Source organism: Leptopilina boulardi, unplaced genomic scaffold, assembly GCF_019393585.1.
Source record: "Leptopilina boulardi isolate dan_hultmark-lab unplaced genomic scaffold, ZJU_Lbou_2.1 LbouV2_265, whole genome shotgun sequence".
Classification (NCBI taxonomy): Eukaryota; Metazoa; Arthropoda; class Insecta; order Hymenoptera; family Figitidae; genus Leptopilina; species Leptopilina boulardi.
The window spans coordinates 5,149-24,340 of NW_026137824.1; the positions used below are offsets into that span (position 1 = coordinate 5,149).

Below are 19,192 nucleotides of genomic sequence, written 5' to 3' on the forward strand. Positions count from 1 at the left end.
CTTAGAGGCACAGGGTGGGGAGCCGATCCTTACGTACTCGTTCGAATCTATGATTCTCTCTTTAGAAGTAAAATAGATTATTGTTCACAAGGTTCAAATTTTAAGCACCACAAAAATTTTTCTAAATTGGAAAAAATCCGCAATCAAATGTTAAGATTAGCCGTAGGCTATAGAAACAGCACACCTATCAACATAATCTTGGCTGAGTGTTGCGAACCTCCTCTAAGAACTAGATTCAATTTTTTAGCAAAAAAATACCTTATAAAAATTTATTCGAACTCCTCTCACATTTTGCCGGACAAACTCTCAACTCTCTCTTGTGTTACTATCAACTCTAATGTGAAATACAATTATCCATTGCTAATTGCATATGAAAAATCGAAAAATTGCAGCGAACTAATCAGAAAAAGGGAATTTGATCCCTTTTTCGAATTCCTTTATGATGATCATATATTCACTCCACAAGTTATCCCAGACTGGGGACTTTTAATACAAGCTTCACCAAATCCATCACTCTTGTTCAACGATCTTGCAAACCAAGACTTTCCTAATCACACATACTTCTTCACTGATGGTTCCAAATCAGATTCATAACATCTGGCTGGATGCGCAGTCGTTTGCCCCTCTTTAAATGTAACATTAAAATATAAAATTTCAAACTTTTCTTCTATTTTTTCGCTTGAAGCATTTGCCATATTATTTTCCTTAGATTATATAATTAATAATAAACTACCCAATACAGTTATTTTTACAGATTCACTCAGTGTCCTAAAAAACCTAAAATCCAAAAACATGTACAAGATTAAATCATATATAATCCTCGCAATTAGAAACCGATTAAGAATTCTCTCCGATTTGAACTGTCCAACAATTTTGGCCTGGATCCCTGGTCACAAGGGCATTGATGGCAACGAACAAGCTGATGAAGCTGCTAAAGATGGCTCTTCTAATTCTGAACTTCTTGACATTGAACTTCCTTTTTCAGATTTTTTCCCTCTCGCTCGTAAACAATTAGATGAAAGTTGTGCTTCATTTTTCCGTGAGGTCGGCAAAAATAAAGGTTCCCACTATACACAAATTTACTATAAACCTAGTAGAAAGCCATGGTTTGCAAATTTCGTCGCTCGTAGAGAGTGGATTGTATCCATTTGCAGAGCAAGAAGCAATCATTATAATCTCAATGCCAGTTTGGCCAGAAAAAATTATATAACTTCCGGTAACTGTCCTAACTGCACCGGTGTTGAAGAGGACCTTGACCATATCCTATGGTCATGTCCCAGATTTAATGCATTTCGTCCTAATTTACTAAAAGCTCTTACAAGAGCTCTAAAATGTCCTGCACCATTCTGCAGCGTCCAATTTCTTACAACTCCCTCTCCTAGAATCATTTCTCATGTTTTTCGCTTTTTAAAATTAGCTAATATTAAAATTTAAAATTAACTTATTTATTTATACGTAATATGTTACTCTCTTTTCGCGCATTCTTTATATACTTGAATCTATGCTTTGGCTTTCGGGAATATTCTCCGAGAGCAAATGTGAATCGAGCTTAAACGCTCGCCAATCTATAACTTTACCTGGTCATGGCCGGATATACAAGAGCGCAACGCCAGTATAGTGCCAACGAATAAATATAATCGCTACGGCGTAACTCCCATATTGTTCTCAAACTCCTGCCAACTCCTACCACCAGACTCTTCTTAGGGCGCAGTCACATGGAGCAGAATACCAGATTAGCAAAATAGATTTCAGCCATTAAAAATTTAGTCTTTAGCGGCAAATGTTTCTCTACCGTGAGAGACTAAATTTTGATTGGTTGAAATCTATTCTGCTAATCTGCTATTCTGCTCCATGTGACTGCGCTCTTAGAAACCTTAGAGCTGACCGGGCAATGCAATGCGTCCCTGTGTCCTAGCCTGATGAGGCCGTTCAGTGACCTACCCCCACCATCCGAGTTAGATCTCCCGTTTTCAGTATTCTCGAGCCCAACGCACAATGAAAAGCAAAATGTTAAACGTGGATCGAGTTTTTTGTTCTGAGTTCCGAGTCATTGAGTCGACCGGTATTTTGTTAATAGACATTGGGGCGACCAGCCAAGGGGTCGAATCTCCGAAAAGTCGATTAACCGCCTACATAAGAACACAGTTTTGCCTTGCCCCCACCACTCTAGTTGGATCTCCTGTCTACAGTCTTCTTGTTCAGGTGGTTTCTTACAACACAAACACATGGACCTTTCTATGTGTTTGTGTTATAAGAAACCAACTGAAGTGAACTTTTTTCGGCGAAATTACAGTTCAGCGAATTTCGATTTCGGCAAATCAATACGGAACCCGCTTTCACGTTGTCATGGGACGATACCTGCATGCTCGAACTTCACTCCTTTATTCTTTTTTCGCTTGATGAACGCAAGATGGCTCCACCTCCACTTTCCATTTTACGTGTAGGTGTGCTTTTCTATGTTCTTTTATTCTTTAATGCTATAATCCTTATAGGCCTAAAGGAGCTTCTACAATAGCTCCGTTTGGCAAGTCCAAGTCGGTTGGAGTTGGTTGCGCACGCATGGTGTTGCCAACTGTCGCCGAGTTGAAAATGAAAAAAAAAATTGTGCGTGACATATATATAGTAATATATATAAATATAGTAATAAAAAAATATACAATTAATAAGATGAACTGTCAATACAAATTTTTTTTTATGTTTTTTATTGACATTATAATAAAAGTTTTTCATCATTTTGATTTCACAATATATTAAAAAGGTATTTTCATGAACATAACCTTACAATATTTTTACATTTCATTACATGAGAAGGGCGTAATCATAAAATGGTATTAAATTTAAAAATATTTGAAAAATAATCGAAAACGTGCGTTGACATATTTATTATATTTTTAATTAAATACGATTTTTAAAAATAACTTAACTTAAGATTACATTATTCTCATTAACAGATTATTTTACTATATTATTTTAATGTTATTTTCAGAATTAAATTCAGATTAGAGTATTTAGATTATAGTGTTTAAAATGTTTGTAGAGTCTTAAATGTTTTTTTTTCTTCTAATAAGAAATCTGTTTGTCAGGGAAAAAGTTATTATTTACATGGAAAAATGGAGAATTCAGGAAATTCGATTACAAAAATATTATGGCAACGCATGAAGAAATTAACTTTTTAAAGAATTATCACATATATAGTAATTAAATTCAATGAATTTTAGACGAAAAAATTCATTCATAAAATATTAAACTTTGAAAATTATCTGCATTCTCTAATATTAAAATAAGCAAAAAAAATATTGTAAGGTTATGTTCATGAAAATACCTTTTTAATATATTGTGAAATCAAAATGATGAAAAACTTTTATTATAATGTCAATAAAAAACATAAAAAAAATTTTGTATTGACAGTTCATCTCATTTATTGTATATTTCTTTATTACTATATTTATATATTACAAATATAAAATTCATTGCATGTGTGTATTATTCGGGGGAAAAAATTTTGTTGTTTATAAAAGAAAAATTTAATTTAATTTATATTTTTCTTCTCTTTAAAAAACGATGAGACGGCGGCAACATCAACAGCAACAACAACAAATAATTTATTAAACTTTACAGCGTGATTACAGCTTCAAAAGTACATAATCTCAACTATTTCGTGAGCACGAGATAACGCACAATTTTTTTTTTCATTTTCAACTCGGCGACAGTTGGCAACACCATGCGTGCGCAACCAACTCCAACCAACTTGGACTTGGAGTTGGAGTTGCCAAACGTAGCTATAAGGTTATTCAAGTTGGGTGGGGGAAAGCCAAGATGGTTGCTTGCTGGTGCACCTATCAGCCTATCAGCATTCATTCCCACGAGAAATTTCTCGTGGGAATGAATGCTGATAGGCTGACAGGTGCACCAGCAAGCAACCATCTTGGCTTTCCCCCACCCAACTTGAATAACCTTATTGTAGAAGCTCCTTAAGCAGAATAGCTTCGCGAAAGACGTTCGCGAACGTGAAACATGAGTTAAAGAAGGACAGAAATATATTCGTATCCGTTTCTATCTCATGTATCTCGTTCGCGAATTATTGTGCGTTGGCCTTAATTCGATACTTTTCGAGTTTCGACTTTCTTCAATTCGACCTTTTTATGCTATGTTTTTTTTAGAATAGGACCGTAGTTCGCCTGAGAGTATCGGCTGTCAAATTATGAGAACGTATCATTCTTAGTGGTACAATGTTTGTTAAACAATATAATATTTTTGTTTCAAAATCAGAAGGAGACATAAGAAATAAAGATATGGAATTGGATAAAAAATGGTATTCTGCACCTTTAAGTGATGGCTTTTGTTTAGGAGTAATTGATGGGCACGGTGATCCTGAGGTTGTTGATTTTGTTTATAAAAATTTTATAACTTACATCGGAGAAGAGAATCTGATCAGCGAAGAAGTCAAAAAAACATTAGAAGCGATTAACAATGGATTCATAAGAATGCTAGAGGCTTTAATACTGAAATTTGGTAAGTACAGTACCGTTCAGAATTGTGAATCCCCAATTTTTTTGTATGAATGAAAAACTAAGTATAAGTATTAAAACTGAAACTTCTTTTCATTTATTTTACAAATGGTAATTAGATTCTGAGTAGAATAATATATAATGAAGTCATTTTCACGACTTTTTATTTGGATATGTTTAAAAAAGTCGATTTTTTAAATCATAAATTTTCTTTAAAAATTAATATAACCTTTTAAATATTGAACATTTTTTAATGGTACTAGGCTTGTTTTAAATGTAATTTTCTATAGGATTTAAATTACTTACGGCCACTTTTGTAATTTTTTGCATTTTTCACTTTACTTTTTTTAAGGAAGAATCAGACAAACATTGAAAGTGAGGTTATGTTTTTGTGTAAAATTTGGCTTTTAATTAGAAACAGAATCTTTTATTGTAATTTTGTTTAGTCGAAAGTTGCTATATGTTATTTACAACAAAATTAATCAATAAAAAGTACATTTAAACAAAAATTAAAAAATCTCACTTGCAGAAACAAAATCGCAAAATTCTGAAAAAGTTTCTGCAGGTGAGATTTTTTTAATTTGTGTTTAAATGTACTTTTTATTGGTTCATTTTGTTGTAAATAACAAATACCAACTTTCGAATAAACAAAATTACAATAAAAGATCATGTTTCTAATTGAAAAAGTCTAATTTTACACAAAAACATAACCTCACTTTCAATGTTTGTCTGATTGTTCCTTAACTAATGAAATACATTTCTTATAGATGAGAACGGTAAAAACGGATCTGAGATTGGCTTGTCACTTAGTGTAGCAATTGTAAAGTTGAACAAGATTTTTTTTCTGAATTTTGGAAATAGCAAGATTGTTTTAGGAATTAAAGGCAGTCAAAACGATTGGGTAAGCCAAACCCTAACAAGAGAAAACAATTCCAACAATGTGGGTCTGCTTAATGGATTGAACGAGATTAAAAGTAAATAATATATTCTTATTTTATATTTGTATTTATTTATATCCATTTGTTGTCAAGTTTAAGGAAATAATCTAATAATATCTCAGAATTAAAAATTGTTATTTTTTTAAAAAAAGTTAGCTAAGTTTAGTATTATCACAAAATGTCACCTATTTTGCTAATTTGTCACCTTTTTTTTATGATTTTGCTCTTTTTTTTTAGGTTCAAATATATTAATTTTTTGTTAATAATTTATAAATTTACAGGGTCTTTGAAAGTTCTTAACAACTTTAACTTATAATTTTTACTAGAGATCTGTAGTAAAATAATTTGCTTTAAATTAGACATCAAGTTTTTGATCTTTAATACTTAAATATTCTGAATAATGCTTGATAAAATATTTGTAATTGACGAGTATAAGTCAGGGAAAAGCCAGGAAATTTTTTCTTAAAGTTCTTAGACGTCCTGATTAAAATTTTTTTTATCTTACTTTATTTCTATATATATTTATTAGATTGCAGTTCAGGTTTTATGAAAAGTTTTATTTTGTCTGGTACCATACATATATTTTTAATGGTAAAAAGCAAATTAAAATTTTCATTTTCTGAAAACATTTATTCAGAAAAGAAATTTTATTCAAAAAATGCAGTAAAGTATAGTTGTAGCTAAGGTCCCTTTCACCGTGAATGGGCTCATATATAAAAACTTTTTTCAGAATTTTGTGCCAGTATTACTTTTCCTCTCAGCTTAAAATAAGTATTTTAAAAGACGACATTTGATATTCAGACAAAACAAAATTCATGAAGTTAAATATTGTGAATAGTTTAAATTCCGGATATTGAATACTGGGACAAATTCAAGTTCAGAAACTGAAAACTTAGGACAATCAAAGTTTGATGAATTGTATATTCTATTAATTTAGTTTTGGTGGAAATGATAGCTACCCGATTATTTTAAAGAAACTTCAGTTTCATAATATTTGTAAGATGTAGAATTTCTATAAATTATTATTAATATTAAACACTTTTTCTATTGCAGATCTGCAAAATCTTACAGATAAAGAAAAGACAGCCATATCTTTTCTTCCGAACGTTACAGTAATAAATGTTGATAGTAGGAAAAGATGTTTGGTTTTAGCCACAAGCAATTTTTGGAGTGCAATCAATTCCACGGAAGCTGTAAAAGCTGTCCAAACAGAAGAAGAAAGTAGAGATCTCTATTTATACAAGGACAATAACAAATATGTAAGTAAACTACCCCTCATTTTTCACCAGCTATCAACTCAATTCTAACATTATATTTTGTCTTTTTTTTTTTACTCATAACCATTTTAAAGGTTCAACATTAAATAAATAAAACAATAAATAAATAAAATAATAATAATAAATAATAATAATAGTAATAATAATAATAAATTAACTATAATAATCTTCGTATCGTATTCGTTCATTCTTTCAAATTTAATAAATTTATATTTCAAACCATCCAATTTTTTTAGTCATACTTTGTTAGTGATAAAAACATTTATTATTTGAATCCTAATTTGTAACAAAATTTATTACAAATCTTAATAAATAATAATTTTTTTCAAACTTAAATTTAGTTAAAACATTTTAAATAAAAATGAATTTAATTCTGAAAGTATACACAAAAGGTATTAAAGCTAAAAATGTTGGTCAGATCTTATTTTAGCGTGCTTACTTTTTATAATTACTTCCAATGTTTTAGAAAGAATAATAAATAATTAAAGAATAAGATTAATTTAAAAAGTTCGTTATTTAATACTTTTTTAGACAAAACTATAAAAGAAATACATGAAAGTACTAAAATTAATAAAAATAATTATTATTTCCTGGTGCGTTGGAATCATATTTGCTCAAAAATTGCACTTGGAATTTGAAATGATTAAATTTTTAGAAAGAATAAAAATCCAAAGGCTGTCAAAAACTTTTTTGACCAAGTTTTTCACAATTACAATGCTTGCAAAAATTACTATTAAAATAAATTTTTAGAAATATAATGGATTCCATGATGTAGCTGAAAAAAGGTGAACCTTTTCCTTCAATTCTTACAACAAATAAAAATTTCGAAAAGGAAGTCAATGATCATGTTATAAAATTGGTTAAAAATTGTTGACTAATATTATTTTATGACCATCGAATCGTTTGTTAAGAATTACTATAAACATTTGTTTGTAAAAGTAAATACAGTAAACAAAATCTTAAAACTGTTTCAAACGTATTTTCAACATTGCCTTAAACTCATGAAAAGCTGGATGTACGATTCTCTTATTAATGTTTTTCAAAAACTAAAAATTTAAAACTATTTAACAGTAATTATTTATTTAATTATTAGTATTTGATAGAATTTAATTGTTTTATTGTATGACCAATCCAATTCCTTGTGAAATATTTTTATATGAATTTGTTTGTTGAATTAAGAAAATTCATTTATGTTACTGAAAAGTTATGGTCGAAAAAAAAATTTGACCAGTTCTTGAAAAACACACTGAATAGGACTAAATAAAAAATGGATTGTTTGAAATTTAAATCTATAAAATTAATATGAATTAAAATTAAAGGCAAATAAGAAGTGAATGAAGTTACAATTAAATAAATTAAAATAAAATAGAATAAAATTTTCGACATTTTCATAAATTTAATTTCAAGTTTAATTAAGATTAATTTTTAAGAATAATTGACCAGACGGTTAATAAAAGTACTACACAGAATAATATACAAATAATTAAATTTCTACTTTAATCAATTAAGTTTTAATTTAATAAAAATTGGTATTAATTAAAATTGGTATTAATTAAATTAATTATCAATTAAAATCTAAGAAGTAAATGTTTTAACCACTGAAACAATAGGATTAAATTAAAGTTAGTTGTTTAAAAAATAAAATCTAATGGAATTCAAATAATTTAAAACATTATGATCATTATATTATTAATTAATTTAAAATGAAACTAATTGTAAGTTTATATTGCTAGTAATAATAATAATACAATAATTTCATCATTATTTGACATTTTTTTCAGATATTTCGATTTGAGCGAAATATATCATCAATTTTATGTACTGATGCGCTTGAAAAGTTGTCTGTTTTAAGAAAGGGTAGTAATGATATGATCGTTACAACTATGGTATTTAATAAACGTAATAGTTCCTCAACAAACGGATACAATTCATCAAATTTAAAAAATGCTAAATACGTGACAATGAAAGATAAGAGCAAATTAAACAATAACTGCGAACTTAATCAACTTTGCCCTATTGTCGAAGATGGAGTCTTTAAAAAACCACAACCCATTTGTACATCTCGCCTTGTTACTAAGCGAAAAATAGAAGTCGATGAAGAAAGTACGTCACACCATAAAATTCTCAAAACATAGCCTTTCAAAGTAATTTATTTTACGAAAATTTCATCTTTTTGATACTTTTTGAGGCGAAGTTTTAAAATCGTAATTTTAAAACAATTATAATAATAATTAAGATTCAAGAATAAAATTAAGTATTCTAAAGATTAGAATATACAAAATTGTAGCTTCCCGTTACATAAATGTAATACATAAACTACATATTTCAATAAAATTTGAAAAATTAATCCGCATTAATTTTTTTTTAAATTTTGATTTTATACTTTTCTTAAGTTTATGAAATTCACATTATCAAGATGAGTAAATTGTATATTTCGATACAAGGTCCCAAACGAAGACTTGGGCTCACATCTCGTGAAACGTCAAGGGGGAAGGCAACAATTTTTCAATCTGTAAGATTGAAAAATTTAACTATGTAGCATAATTTTGTAATAAGTTGCAATTAAACAATATAATTTCTTTAAAAAATTGTCAAAATTATTATTTTCAGTTCGTTGTGCGCAAATTACTTTTGTGGCTTCAAAAAGTTGCAAAATTGGAAAAAGATTGCAACCTCGTATAGTCAATACGGTAAAGAGTTATAAATGTAAAATATAATTTGTTTAAACAATTGTCAAAATTGTTATTTTAACTTTTTTATTTGTGTTATACTTCAATGGCTTTGAATAGTTGCAAAATTAGGAAAAAGTTTTATCTTCGTAGCTTAATTTAGTAAAAAGTTCTAAGGAATACAGTTTTTGATCGAAAACTTCTAAAAAATGTACCAACAAAGTTTTTGTAATATAATAAAGTTTCACATTACATTTAACTTTTTCTTGGCATCTACCAAACATTTTATGTAACTCTGATATTCTATTAAAATGTAAATTTGAGATTTGACTCAAATCGAAAATAGTTGTATTTATTACGTGATATTACGAGTTTTGTTACATTTCAATTTAAGAAATTATATAATTGTCCAAATTCTCAACTCCACTAATTTTTAGTCGTATTATTATTTTTCTAATTTATAGAATGAAAAAGGAATTCATTAAAGGAATAAAAAATTCCTGAATTTTGTTAGAAATTCAAGGACTTTTCTAGGTTTTTCAGAAATTCCAGGTCGCTAAAATCCCTGAATTAATCAAGATTTATAGATTACAATAAAATAAAAAAATATCTCAAATTATTTCATTTTTCGGGGATATTTTCGATATTTCGAAAAGTTAGGAACCAATTTCAATGAAACTTTTTGGAAACAATAAAAACTAACTTTTTGCAATCAAAAAAATAACTTTCGCATAAAAAAAATTTTAAAGACAAATTTCATTTTTAATCCACAGAAAACTGATTTTTTTACATTTTTTGATAATTGAACAAGGCTGGAGAGAAAATTATTGGTCCGATTGTTACAAAATTTATATGGTAATTTTTGAAGCGCTCAAATTTGGTACGCGTTTAATTTTAGAGTCTGAAAATTGGGACCTTTTTAATTTTTAAAGCGCTCACATTTTTATGCATTCAAATCAAAACATTTTCATATTTTAAAATGTTCAAATTTAAATGCGTTCAATTTTTGAATCGTTAAAATTTCGAAAAATTCAAAACTATAAGCTCTTAAATTTAAAAATGATTAATTTTGAACGGATTGAAAACTTCTTATTGGACCTAGTGGAGGTTGTAGGTATTAAAAAACTAAAAAGAATGGTATGAATAAAAACTTCGATACACCCTAAAAATCTCATTTTAGAGCCCAAAAACGGTTTTTACGAAGATTTCTGTACAAACCACGTTGTAATTTTGCCATTTTTTGTCCGAATAAAAAGTTTTTTTTTCATTTTGAAGCTGAAGAAAAGCTCTTTGCAAACATCTAAGACATTTTTGGTTACAAATTGAATTCGAAAGGATACAGAGCAAAAACTTTTTGAAAGTTTGATTTTTTAATTGAATTTTCAACTTTAAGTCTAATTTTCGTCTCTTTATTCTATATAAATTATATTTTTCCTCAACGTATATCAAAAGCGTAGTCAATTTAGTTTTTATAAAATCGAATCTAACTGACAAAAAAATTATTTTTAGCTTAAGTGAAGTTTAAGAAACCAACAAAATAAATATTTCTAGCTTCAGTGAAGTTCAAGAAACTCCCTTAAAACCCCTCCCAGCGCCTCGTCTACTTAGCGCGGGGATTCCCGAGGATCCGTGATGGCAACCGCCTCTGGAGCAGTGTTGCCAACGACATGGAAATTTCTTCCGTCTCGGGAAATTTTACGGGAAATGCATAAGTTCCGGGAATTTCTGTGGAAATCGTCAAATAGTGTAATTTTTCCCGCAAATTTGTAATTTTCTGCTGGTTACTGCTTGTGACATCTGGAGTCTTTTTCTAGTAAATTATCTAGGGAATTTCTCTATTTGATAAAATAAATATAAAATTTCTTTTATGATTTGAAATTATTTATTTTAAATTTAGGATAAAATAATATTCGCAAAAATATTTTAAATAAATCGATAAAATAAATAGTATTAAAATAAGGTTTTATGTTTTAAAAGATGAGTCATAAGTTAAAAATAGAAAATGACTCAACAAAACCGTTAAAGTAAAATATTATATTTTATTTTAAAATAGAGGTAAAAATGACTCATACATAGGAAGTATTATTCTAAAGATAGCCATATTCCAGAGAAATATAATTTTTTTTTCTCTTCTTTTTTATTTTATAATTTCAAACTCTCTTTTCCTATTGGTTAGAAAATACGTCATCGGCAATCTGATTGGTTAAAAAATAATAGAGAGAATAAATTCTTTCTATTTTACCGGGTATATAAAGACTATTTTGAGCCTAGATTTTTCAGATTTTATTCAAATCTTGTTCTGAATACTGCAGAGTCTCTCCGCAAAATAATCGCTTGTGACTACAAATAAATTTTTAACAATTTTTGTTAAAGTGAAATATGTAATAAACTTAAACTTTTGAGTTTATAAAAAGTGTTAGACTTATTAGCAATTGTGAATTTTAAAAAACAAGACTTATTAGCAATTGCAAATTTTCAAAGAAAAGACTTATTAGCAATTGTGAACTTCTGTAAAAGAAAAAACTTATTAATGATTGTGAATTCTAAAAAGAGAAAAACTAATTAATAATTGTGAATTAATAATTAAACATTCCAAGTTTAAATAAAATTGGTTTTTTACCCAAGAAGGGTTTTTTCCAATCAAATTGAGTGTTTTATTTATAAATTATCCCAAGGGAACATTTATTCAATAAAGACTAAATAAATTTCAATAATATTGAAATTGAAATTCAATATTCGTTTTTAAACGAAGTTCGCGGTCCAAGGATCCAGCCTGTGATTGGTCGTGCTGTTCGGAGCTGACGGAAATCCAGTAAATAATTTCTGGGACGTGACACTGCTTTAGAAAAGAAATATACGATAGATGGTGTGAGAGATCATATTCGCCAGAGATGGGTTATAAATTAAGTGGATAATAATTCACTTACCCATCTCTGGTGCTTACGTTAACGTCAACGTTCAGAAAACCAGTTATTGTGAATTCTCCATAAATCTATCCTTCTGGTTGTGTTTGTGGACTAGTGTTAATGTCGATGATGCCGATGTCTACTCGTAATTCAATATTTCAAGGTGCTTTTATACCTCAAATTTCGATCGGATGAACATTATTTCTGGACCGTGAAAAGTCATTTTCACGGCGGGTATTTTTGAATTGTTTTATACAAAAAATGTTTTCTTAAGAAATATAATATTAAATAATTGTTTTAATATGTAAGAACACTTTAAAATAGTGATAGAGAGATGATTTGATTAAAAAATTTAGCAAATTTTGCTTTAAAACGTTTTCTGCCACAAGAAAGTGTAAAATGACGATGTTTGTGAAATGGTTTGTACAGTGCTTCTTCCTTGTGAGTGTCTCTCAGAGTTTTGTTTATGTTATGTCGGTTCTTTTTAACTTGTAATAAATAATGAGTGCTGAAAATAAATCGGTAAGTTGAAATGTTTATCAAATAAATTTAAATTCAACTAGTTGTTTCGAATAACTGAAAGAAACATGTACACATGTACACTGTACAAACCATTTCACAAACATCGTCATTTTACACTTTCTTGTAGCAGAAACGTTTTAAAGCAAAATTTGCTAAATTTTTCAATCAAATCATCTTTTTATCACTATTTTAAAGTGTTCTTACATATTAAAACAATTATTTAATATTATATTTCTTAAAAAAACATTTTTTGTTTAAAACAATTCAAAAATACCCGCCGTGAAAATGACTTTTCACGCATTTTCACGGTCCAGAAATAATGTTCATCTGATCGAAATTTGAGGTATAAAAGCACCTTCAGTGTTTAAATGTTATTTTGAATTGTGGGAAATTTTCCGGGAAATTTCTGAACTTGTCCAGGAAAATTTGGGAATTTCGTATCGAGAAAGTAGGAAGTTACGGTCGCTCACTCTGGCAACACTGCTCTGGAGGGAGAAGTCCCTTGTGCACAGGGATGTCAAGTTACGCGTAAAGATACGGTCACACGACTTTTGGAAAAACCATTCATGTCTTTCTCTCTCCTAAGACAGAGGCATAAGATTGTCTCACTCTGCATTTTCTTACATTTCCCAAAGACGGAAAATGCAGAGTGAGACAAACTTATGCGTCTGTAATAGGAGAGAGAAAGACAAGAATGGTTTTTCCAAAAGTCGTGTAACCGTACCCTAACTTCGAGTTTTCTACGTATAATACATATGTATAATACGTATAATACCTATGTATTATACGTCAAGTATTATACTTGCGCATCCCTGCTTGTGCTCGATTGTACGGTTCCCGACGTTAGCTTGCCTGGCTCTATACGAGAGTTACATATCGGCGTTCAACCAACTCGGCCATTAACACGAGTGACGCTCAGTGAACAAGATTTTTTTTACAAACCAATGAGTGAATTGTGCTGTGCACCCGTCCAGTTGTCGAGAATCCAAAATGTTTAACGTTTTCGGCTCGATGGTGGGCTTGCTAAAGCTCGACACCGTCTGCATAGACAACGTCTTCAGACTGCACTACAAAGCCACAGTCATCATCCTGATCGCTTTCTCGCTCCTGGTCACCTCCAGACAGTACATTGGCAACCCCATCAACTGCATTGTCAACGGAATCCCCGAGCATATCATGGACAGCTACTGCTGGTTCTACTCGACATTCACCATCCCCAATCGTGTCGGGATAATCGGCAAAGATGTTGTGCATCGTGGTGTCGCCTCGTTTCGTTTTTTTTAATCTACTGACGATTTTATTACTTTTTGGGATATCATCTAGCGTATAAATACCGTTAAAAGTAGTTTTGATTACGGGATTAAGAGTAACAAAGAAACATAGGTAATGTAAACATTAATTTGTATTTTTTCACATGTAAACTATCAAATTAAACCTAACCAAAAACTGCGTGTTTCTGAGAACTAGCAAATTTTAAATGATTGTGAATGACTAAATTTGGTATATGGTCAATTCGTTCAGATCAATTTACTTACTAAGAATAAAGTCGGAATTCTTTGCACTCGTTTATTGGTTCAATTGATTACATTACATGCATTTACACATGTAAAATGTCAAATTGAACCTAACCAAAAACTGAGTGTCTCTGAGAACTAGCAAATTTTAAATGATTGTGAATATCAGTGTAGGATCCGCAGTGTAGGATCCGCAGTGTAGGATCCGCAGTGTAGGATCCGCAGTGTAGGATCCGCAGTGTAGGATCCGCAGTGAAGGATCCGCAGTGTAGGATCCGCAGTGTAGGATCCGCAGTGTAGGATCCGCAGTGTAGGATCCGCAGTGAAGGATCCGCAGTGAAGGATCCGCAGTGAAGGATCCGCAGTGTAGGATCCGCAGTGTAGGATCCGCAGTGTAGGATCCGCAGTGTAGGATCCGCAGTGTAGGATCCGCAGTGTAGGATCCGCAGTGTAGGATCCGCAGTGTAGGATCCGCAGTGTAGGATCCGCAGTGTAGGATCCGCAGTGTAGGATCCGCAGTGTAGGATCCGCAGTGTAGGATCCGCAGTGTAGGATCCGCAGTGTAGGATCCGCAGTGTAGGATCCGCAGTGTAGGATCCGCAGTGTAGGATCCGCAGTGTAGGATCCGCAGTGTAGGATCCGCAGTGTAGGATCCGCAGTGTAGGATCCGCAGTGTAGGATCCGCAGTGTAGGATCCGCAGTGTAGGATCCGCAGTGTAGGATCCGCAGTGTAGGATCCGCAGTGTAGGATCCGCAGTGTAGGATCCGCAGTGTAGGATCCGCAGTGTAGGATCCGCAGTGTAGGATCCGCAGTGTAGGATCCGCAGTGTAGGATCCGCAGTGTAGGATCCGCAGTGTAGGACCCGCAGTGTAGGATCCGCAGTGTAGGATCCGCAGTGTAGGATCCGCAGTGTAGGATCCGCAGTGTAGGATCCGCAGTGTAGGATCCGCAGTGTAGGATCCGCAGTGTAGGATCCGCAGTGTAGGATCCGCAGTGTAGGATCCGCAGTGTAGGATCCGCAGTGTAGTATCCGCAGTGTAGTATCCGCAGTGTAGTATCCGCAGTGTAGTATCCGCAGTGTAGTATCCGCAGTGTAGTATCCGCAGTGTAGTATCCGCAGTGTAGTATCCGCAGTGTAGTATCCGCAGTGTAGTATCCGCAGTGTAGTATCCGCAGTGTAGTATCCGCAGTGTAGTATCCGCAGTGTAGTATCCACAGTGTAGTATCCACAGTGTAGTATCCACAGTGTAGTATCCACAGTGTAGTATCCACAGTGTAGTATCCACAGTGTAGTATCCACAGTGTAGTATCCACAGTGTAGTATCCACAGTGTAGTATCCACAGTGTAGTATCCACAGTGTAGTATCCACAGTGTAGTATCCACAGTGTAGTATCCACAGTGTAGTATCCACAGTGTAGTATCCACAGTGTAGGATCCACAGTGTAGGATCCACAGTGTAGTATCCACAGTGTAGTATCCACAGTGTAGTATCCACAGTGTAGTATCCACAGTGTAGTATCCACAGTGTAGGATCCACAGTGTAGGATCCACAGTGTAGGATCCACAGTGTAGGATCCACAGTGTAGGATCCACAGTGTAGGATCCACAGTGTAGGATCCACAGTGTAGGATCCACAGTGTAGTATCCACAGTGTAGTATCCACAGTGTAGTATCCACAGTGTAGTATCCACAGTGTAGTATCCACAGTGTAGGATCCACAGTGTAGGATCCACAGTGTAGGATCCACAGTGTAGGATCCACAGTGTAGGATCCACAGTGTAGGATCCACAGTGTAGGATCCACAGTGTAGGATCCACAGTGTAGGATCAACAGTGTAGTATCCACAGTGTAGGATCCACAGTGTAGGATCCACAGTGTAGGATCCACAGTGTAGTTTCCGCAGTGTAGTATCCGCAGTGTAGTATCCGCAGTGTAGTATCCGCAGTGTAGTATCCGCAGTGTAGTATCCGCAGTGTAGTATCCGCAGTGTAGTATCCGCAGTGTAGTATCCGCAGTGTAGTATCCGCAGTGTAGTATCCGCAGTGTAGTATCCACAGTGTAGGATTTACAGTGTAGGATCCACAGTGTAGGATCCACAGTGTAGGATCCACAGTGTAGGATTTACAGTGTAGGATTTACAGTGTAGGATCCACAGTGTAGGATCCACAGTGTAGGATCCACAGTGTAGGATCCACAGTGTAGGATCCACAGTGTAGGATCCACAGTGTAGGATCCACAGTGTAGGATCCACAGTGTAGGATCCACAGTGTAGGATCCACAGTGTAGGATCCACAGTGTAGGATCCACAGTGTAGGATCCACAGTGTAGGATCCACAGTGTAGGATCCACAGTGTAGGATCCACAGTGTAGGATCCACAGTGTAGGATCCACAGTGTAGGATCCACAGTGTAGGATCCACAGTGTAGGATCCACAGTGTAGGATCCACAGTGTAGGATCCACAGTGTAGGATCCACAGTGTAGGATCCACAGTGTAGGATCCACAGTGTAGGATCCACAGTGTAGGATCCACAGTGTAGGATCCACAGTGTAGGATCCGCAGTGTAGTATCCGCAGTGTAGTATCCACAGTGTAGTATCCACAGTGTAGTATCCACAGTGTAGTATCCACAGTGTAGTATCCACAGTGTAGTATCCACAGTGTAGTATCCACAGTGTAGTATCCACAGTGTAGGATCCACAGTGTAGGATCCACAGTGTAGGATCCACAGTGTAGGATCCACAGTGTAGGATCCACAGTGTAGGATCCACAGTGTAGGATCCACAGTGTAGGATCCACAGTGTAGGATCCACAGTGTAGGATCCACAGTGTAGGATCCACAGTGTAGGATCCACAGTGTAGGATCCACAGTGTAGGATCCACAGTGTAGTATCCACAGTGTAGTATCCACAGTGTAGTATCCACAGTGTAGTATCCACAGTGTAGTATCCACAGTGTAGTATCCACAGTGTAGTATCCACAGTGTAGTATCCACAGTGTAGTATCCACAGTGTAGTATCCACAGTGTAGTATCCACAGTGTAGTATCCACAGTGTAGTATCCACAGTGTAGTATCCACAGTGTAGTATCCACAGTGTAGGATCCACAGTGTAGGATCCACAGTGTAGGATCCACAGTGTAGGATCCACAGTGTAGGATCCACAGTGTAGTATCCACAGTGTAGTATCCACAGTGTAGTATCCACAGTGTAGGATCCACAGTGTAGGATCCACAGTGTAGGATCCACAGTGTAGGATCCACAGTGTAGGATCCACAGTGTAGGATCCACAGTGTAGGATCCACAGTGTAGGATCCACAGTGTAGGATCCACAGTGTAGGATCCACAGTGTAGGATCCACAGTGTAGGATCCACAGTGTAGGATCCACAGTGTAGGATCCACAGTGTAGGATCCACAGTGTAGGATCCACAGTGTAGGATCCACAGTGTAGGATCCACAGTGTAGGATCCACAGTGTAGGATCCACAGTGTAGGATCCACAGTGTAGGATCCACAGTGTAGGATCCACAGTGTAGGATCCACAGTGTAGGATCCACAGTGTAGGATCCACAGTGTAGGATCCACAGTGTAGGATCCACAGTGTAGGATCCACAGTGTAGGATCCACAGTGTAGGATCCACAGTGTAGGATCCACAGTGTAGGATCCACAGTGTAGGATCCACAGTGTAGGATCCACAGTGTAGGATCCACAGTGTAGGATCCACAGTGTAGGATCCACAGTGTAGGATCCACAGTGTAGGATCCACAGTGTAGGATCCACAGTGTAGGATCCACAGTGTAGGATCCACAGTGTAGGATCCACAGTGTAGGATCCACAGTGTAGGATCCACAGTGTAGGATCCACAGTGTAGGATCCACAGTGTAGGATCCACAGTGTAGGATCCACAGTGTAGGATCCACAGTGTAGGATCCACAGTGTAGGATCCACAGTGTAGGATCCACAGTGTAGTATCCGCAGTGTAGTATCCGCAGTGTAGTATCCGCAGTGTAGTATCCGCAGTGTAGTATCCGCAGTGTAGTATCCGCAGTGTAGTATCCGCAGTGTAGTATCCGCAGTGTAGTATCCGCAGTGTAGTATCCGCAGTGTAGTATCCGCAGTGTAGTATCCGCAGTGTAGTATCCGCAGTGTAGTATCCGCAGTGTAGTATCCGCAGTGTAGTATCCGCAGTGTAGTATCCGCAGTGTAGTATCCGCAGTGTAGTATCCGCAGTGTAGTATCCGCAGTGTAGTATCCGCAGTGTAGTATCCGCAGTGTAGTATCCGCAGTGTAGTATCCACAGTGTAGTATCCGCAGTGTAGTATCCACAGTGTAGTATCCACAGTGTAGTATCCACAGTGTAGTATCCACAGTGTAGTATCCACAGTGTAGTATCCACAGTGTAGTATCCACAGTGTAGTATCCACAGTGTAGTATCCACAGTGTAGTATCCACAGTGTAGTATCCACAGTGTAGTATCCACAGTGTAGTATCCACAGTGTAGTATCCACAGTGTAGTATCCACAGTGTAGTATCCACAGTGTAGTATCCACAGTGTAGTATCCACAGTGTAGTATCCACAGTGTAGTATCCACAGTGTAGTATCCACAGTGTAGTATCCACAGTGTAGTATCCACAGTGTAGTATCCACAGTGTAGTATCCACAGTGTAGTATCCACAGTGTAGTATCCACAGTGTAGTATCTATTGCATTTCAATGAGACATAATTTTTCTATATGCTCACCAAATTTTATTAAATTTCATTTACAAGCAACAGAGTAATTCCAAATTTAGTGGAAAGGTAACAAAATATTCAGTTGTTAATAAATAATTAAAAACTTAATTTTTTTAAAAACGCATTT

The 19,192-nt window shown here is 34.1% G+C and overlaps 1 protein-coding gene across 1 annotated transcript; it reads left to right on the forward strand.

Moving 5' to 3' along the window:
• The first annotated feature begins 4,165 nt into the window (after nucleotides 1-4,165).
• Nucleotides 4,166-9,069, forward strand: LOC127281073 (uncharacterized). Its single transcript, XM_051304565.1, has 4 exons — nucleotides 4,166-4,512; nucleotides 5,276-5,482; nucleotides 6,500-6,705; nucleotides 8,505-9,069. Exons 1-4 carry the CDS (start codon nucleotides 4,230-4,232, stop codon nucleotides 8,856-8,858), a joined length of 1,050 nt encoding a protein of 349 aa, XP_051160522.1. The 5' UTR covers nucleotides 4,166-4,229; the 3' UTR covers nucleotides 8,859-9,069.
• The last annotated feature ends 10,123 nt before the right edge of the window (nucleotides 9,070-19,192 follow it).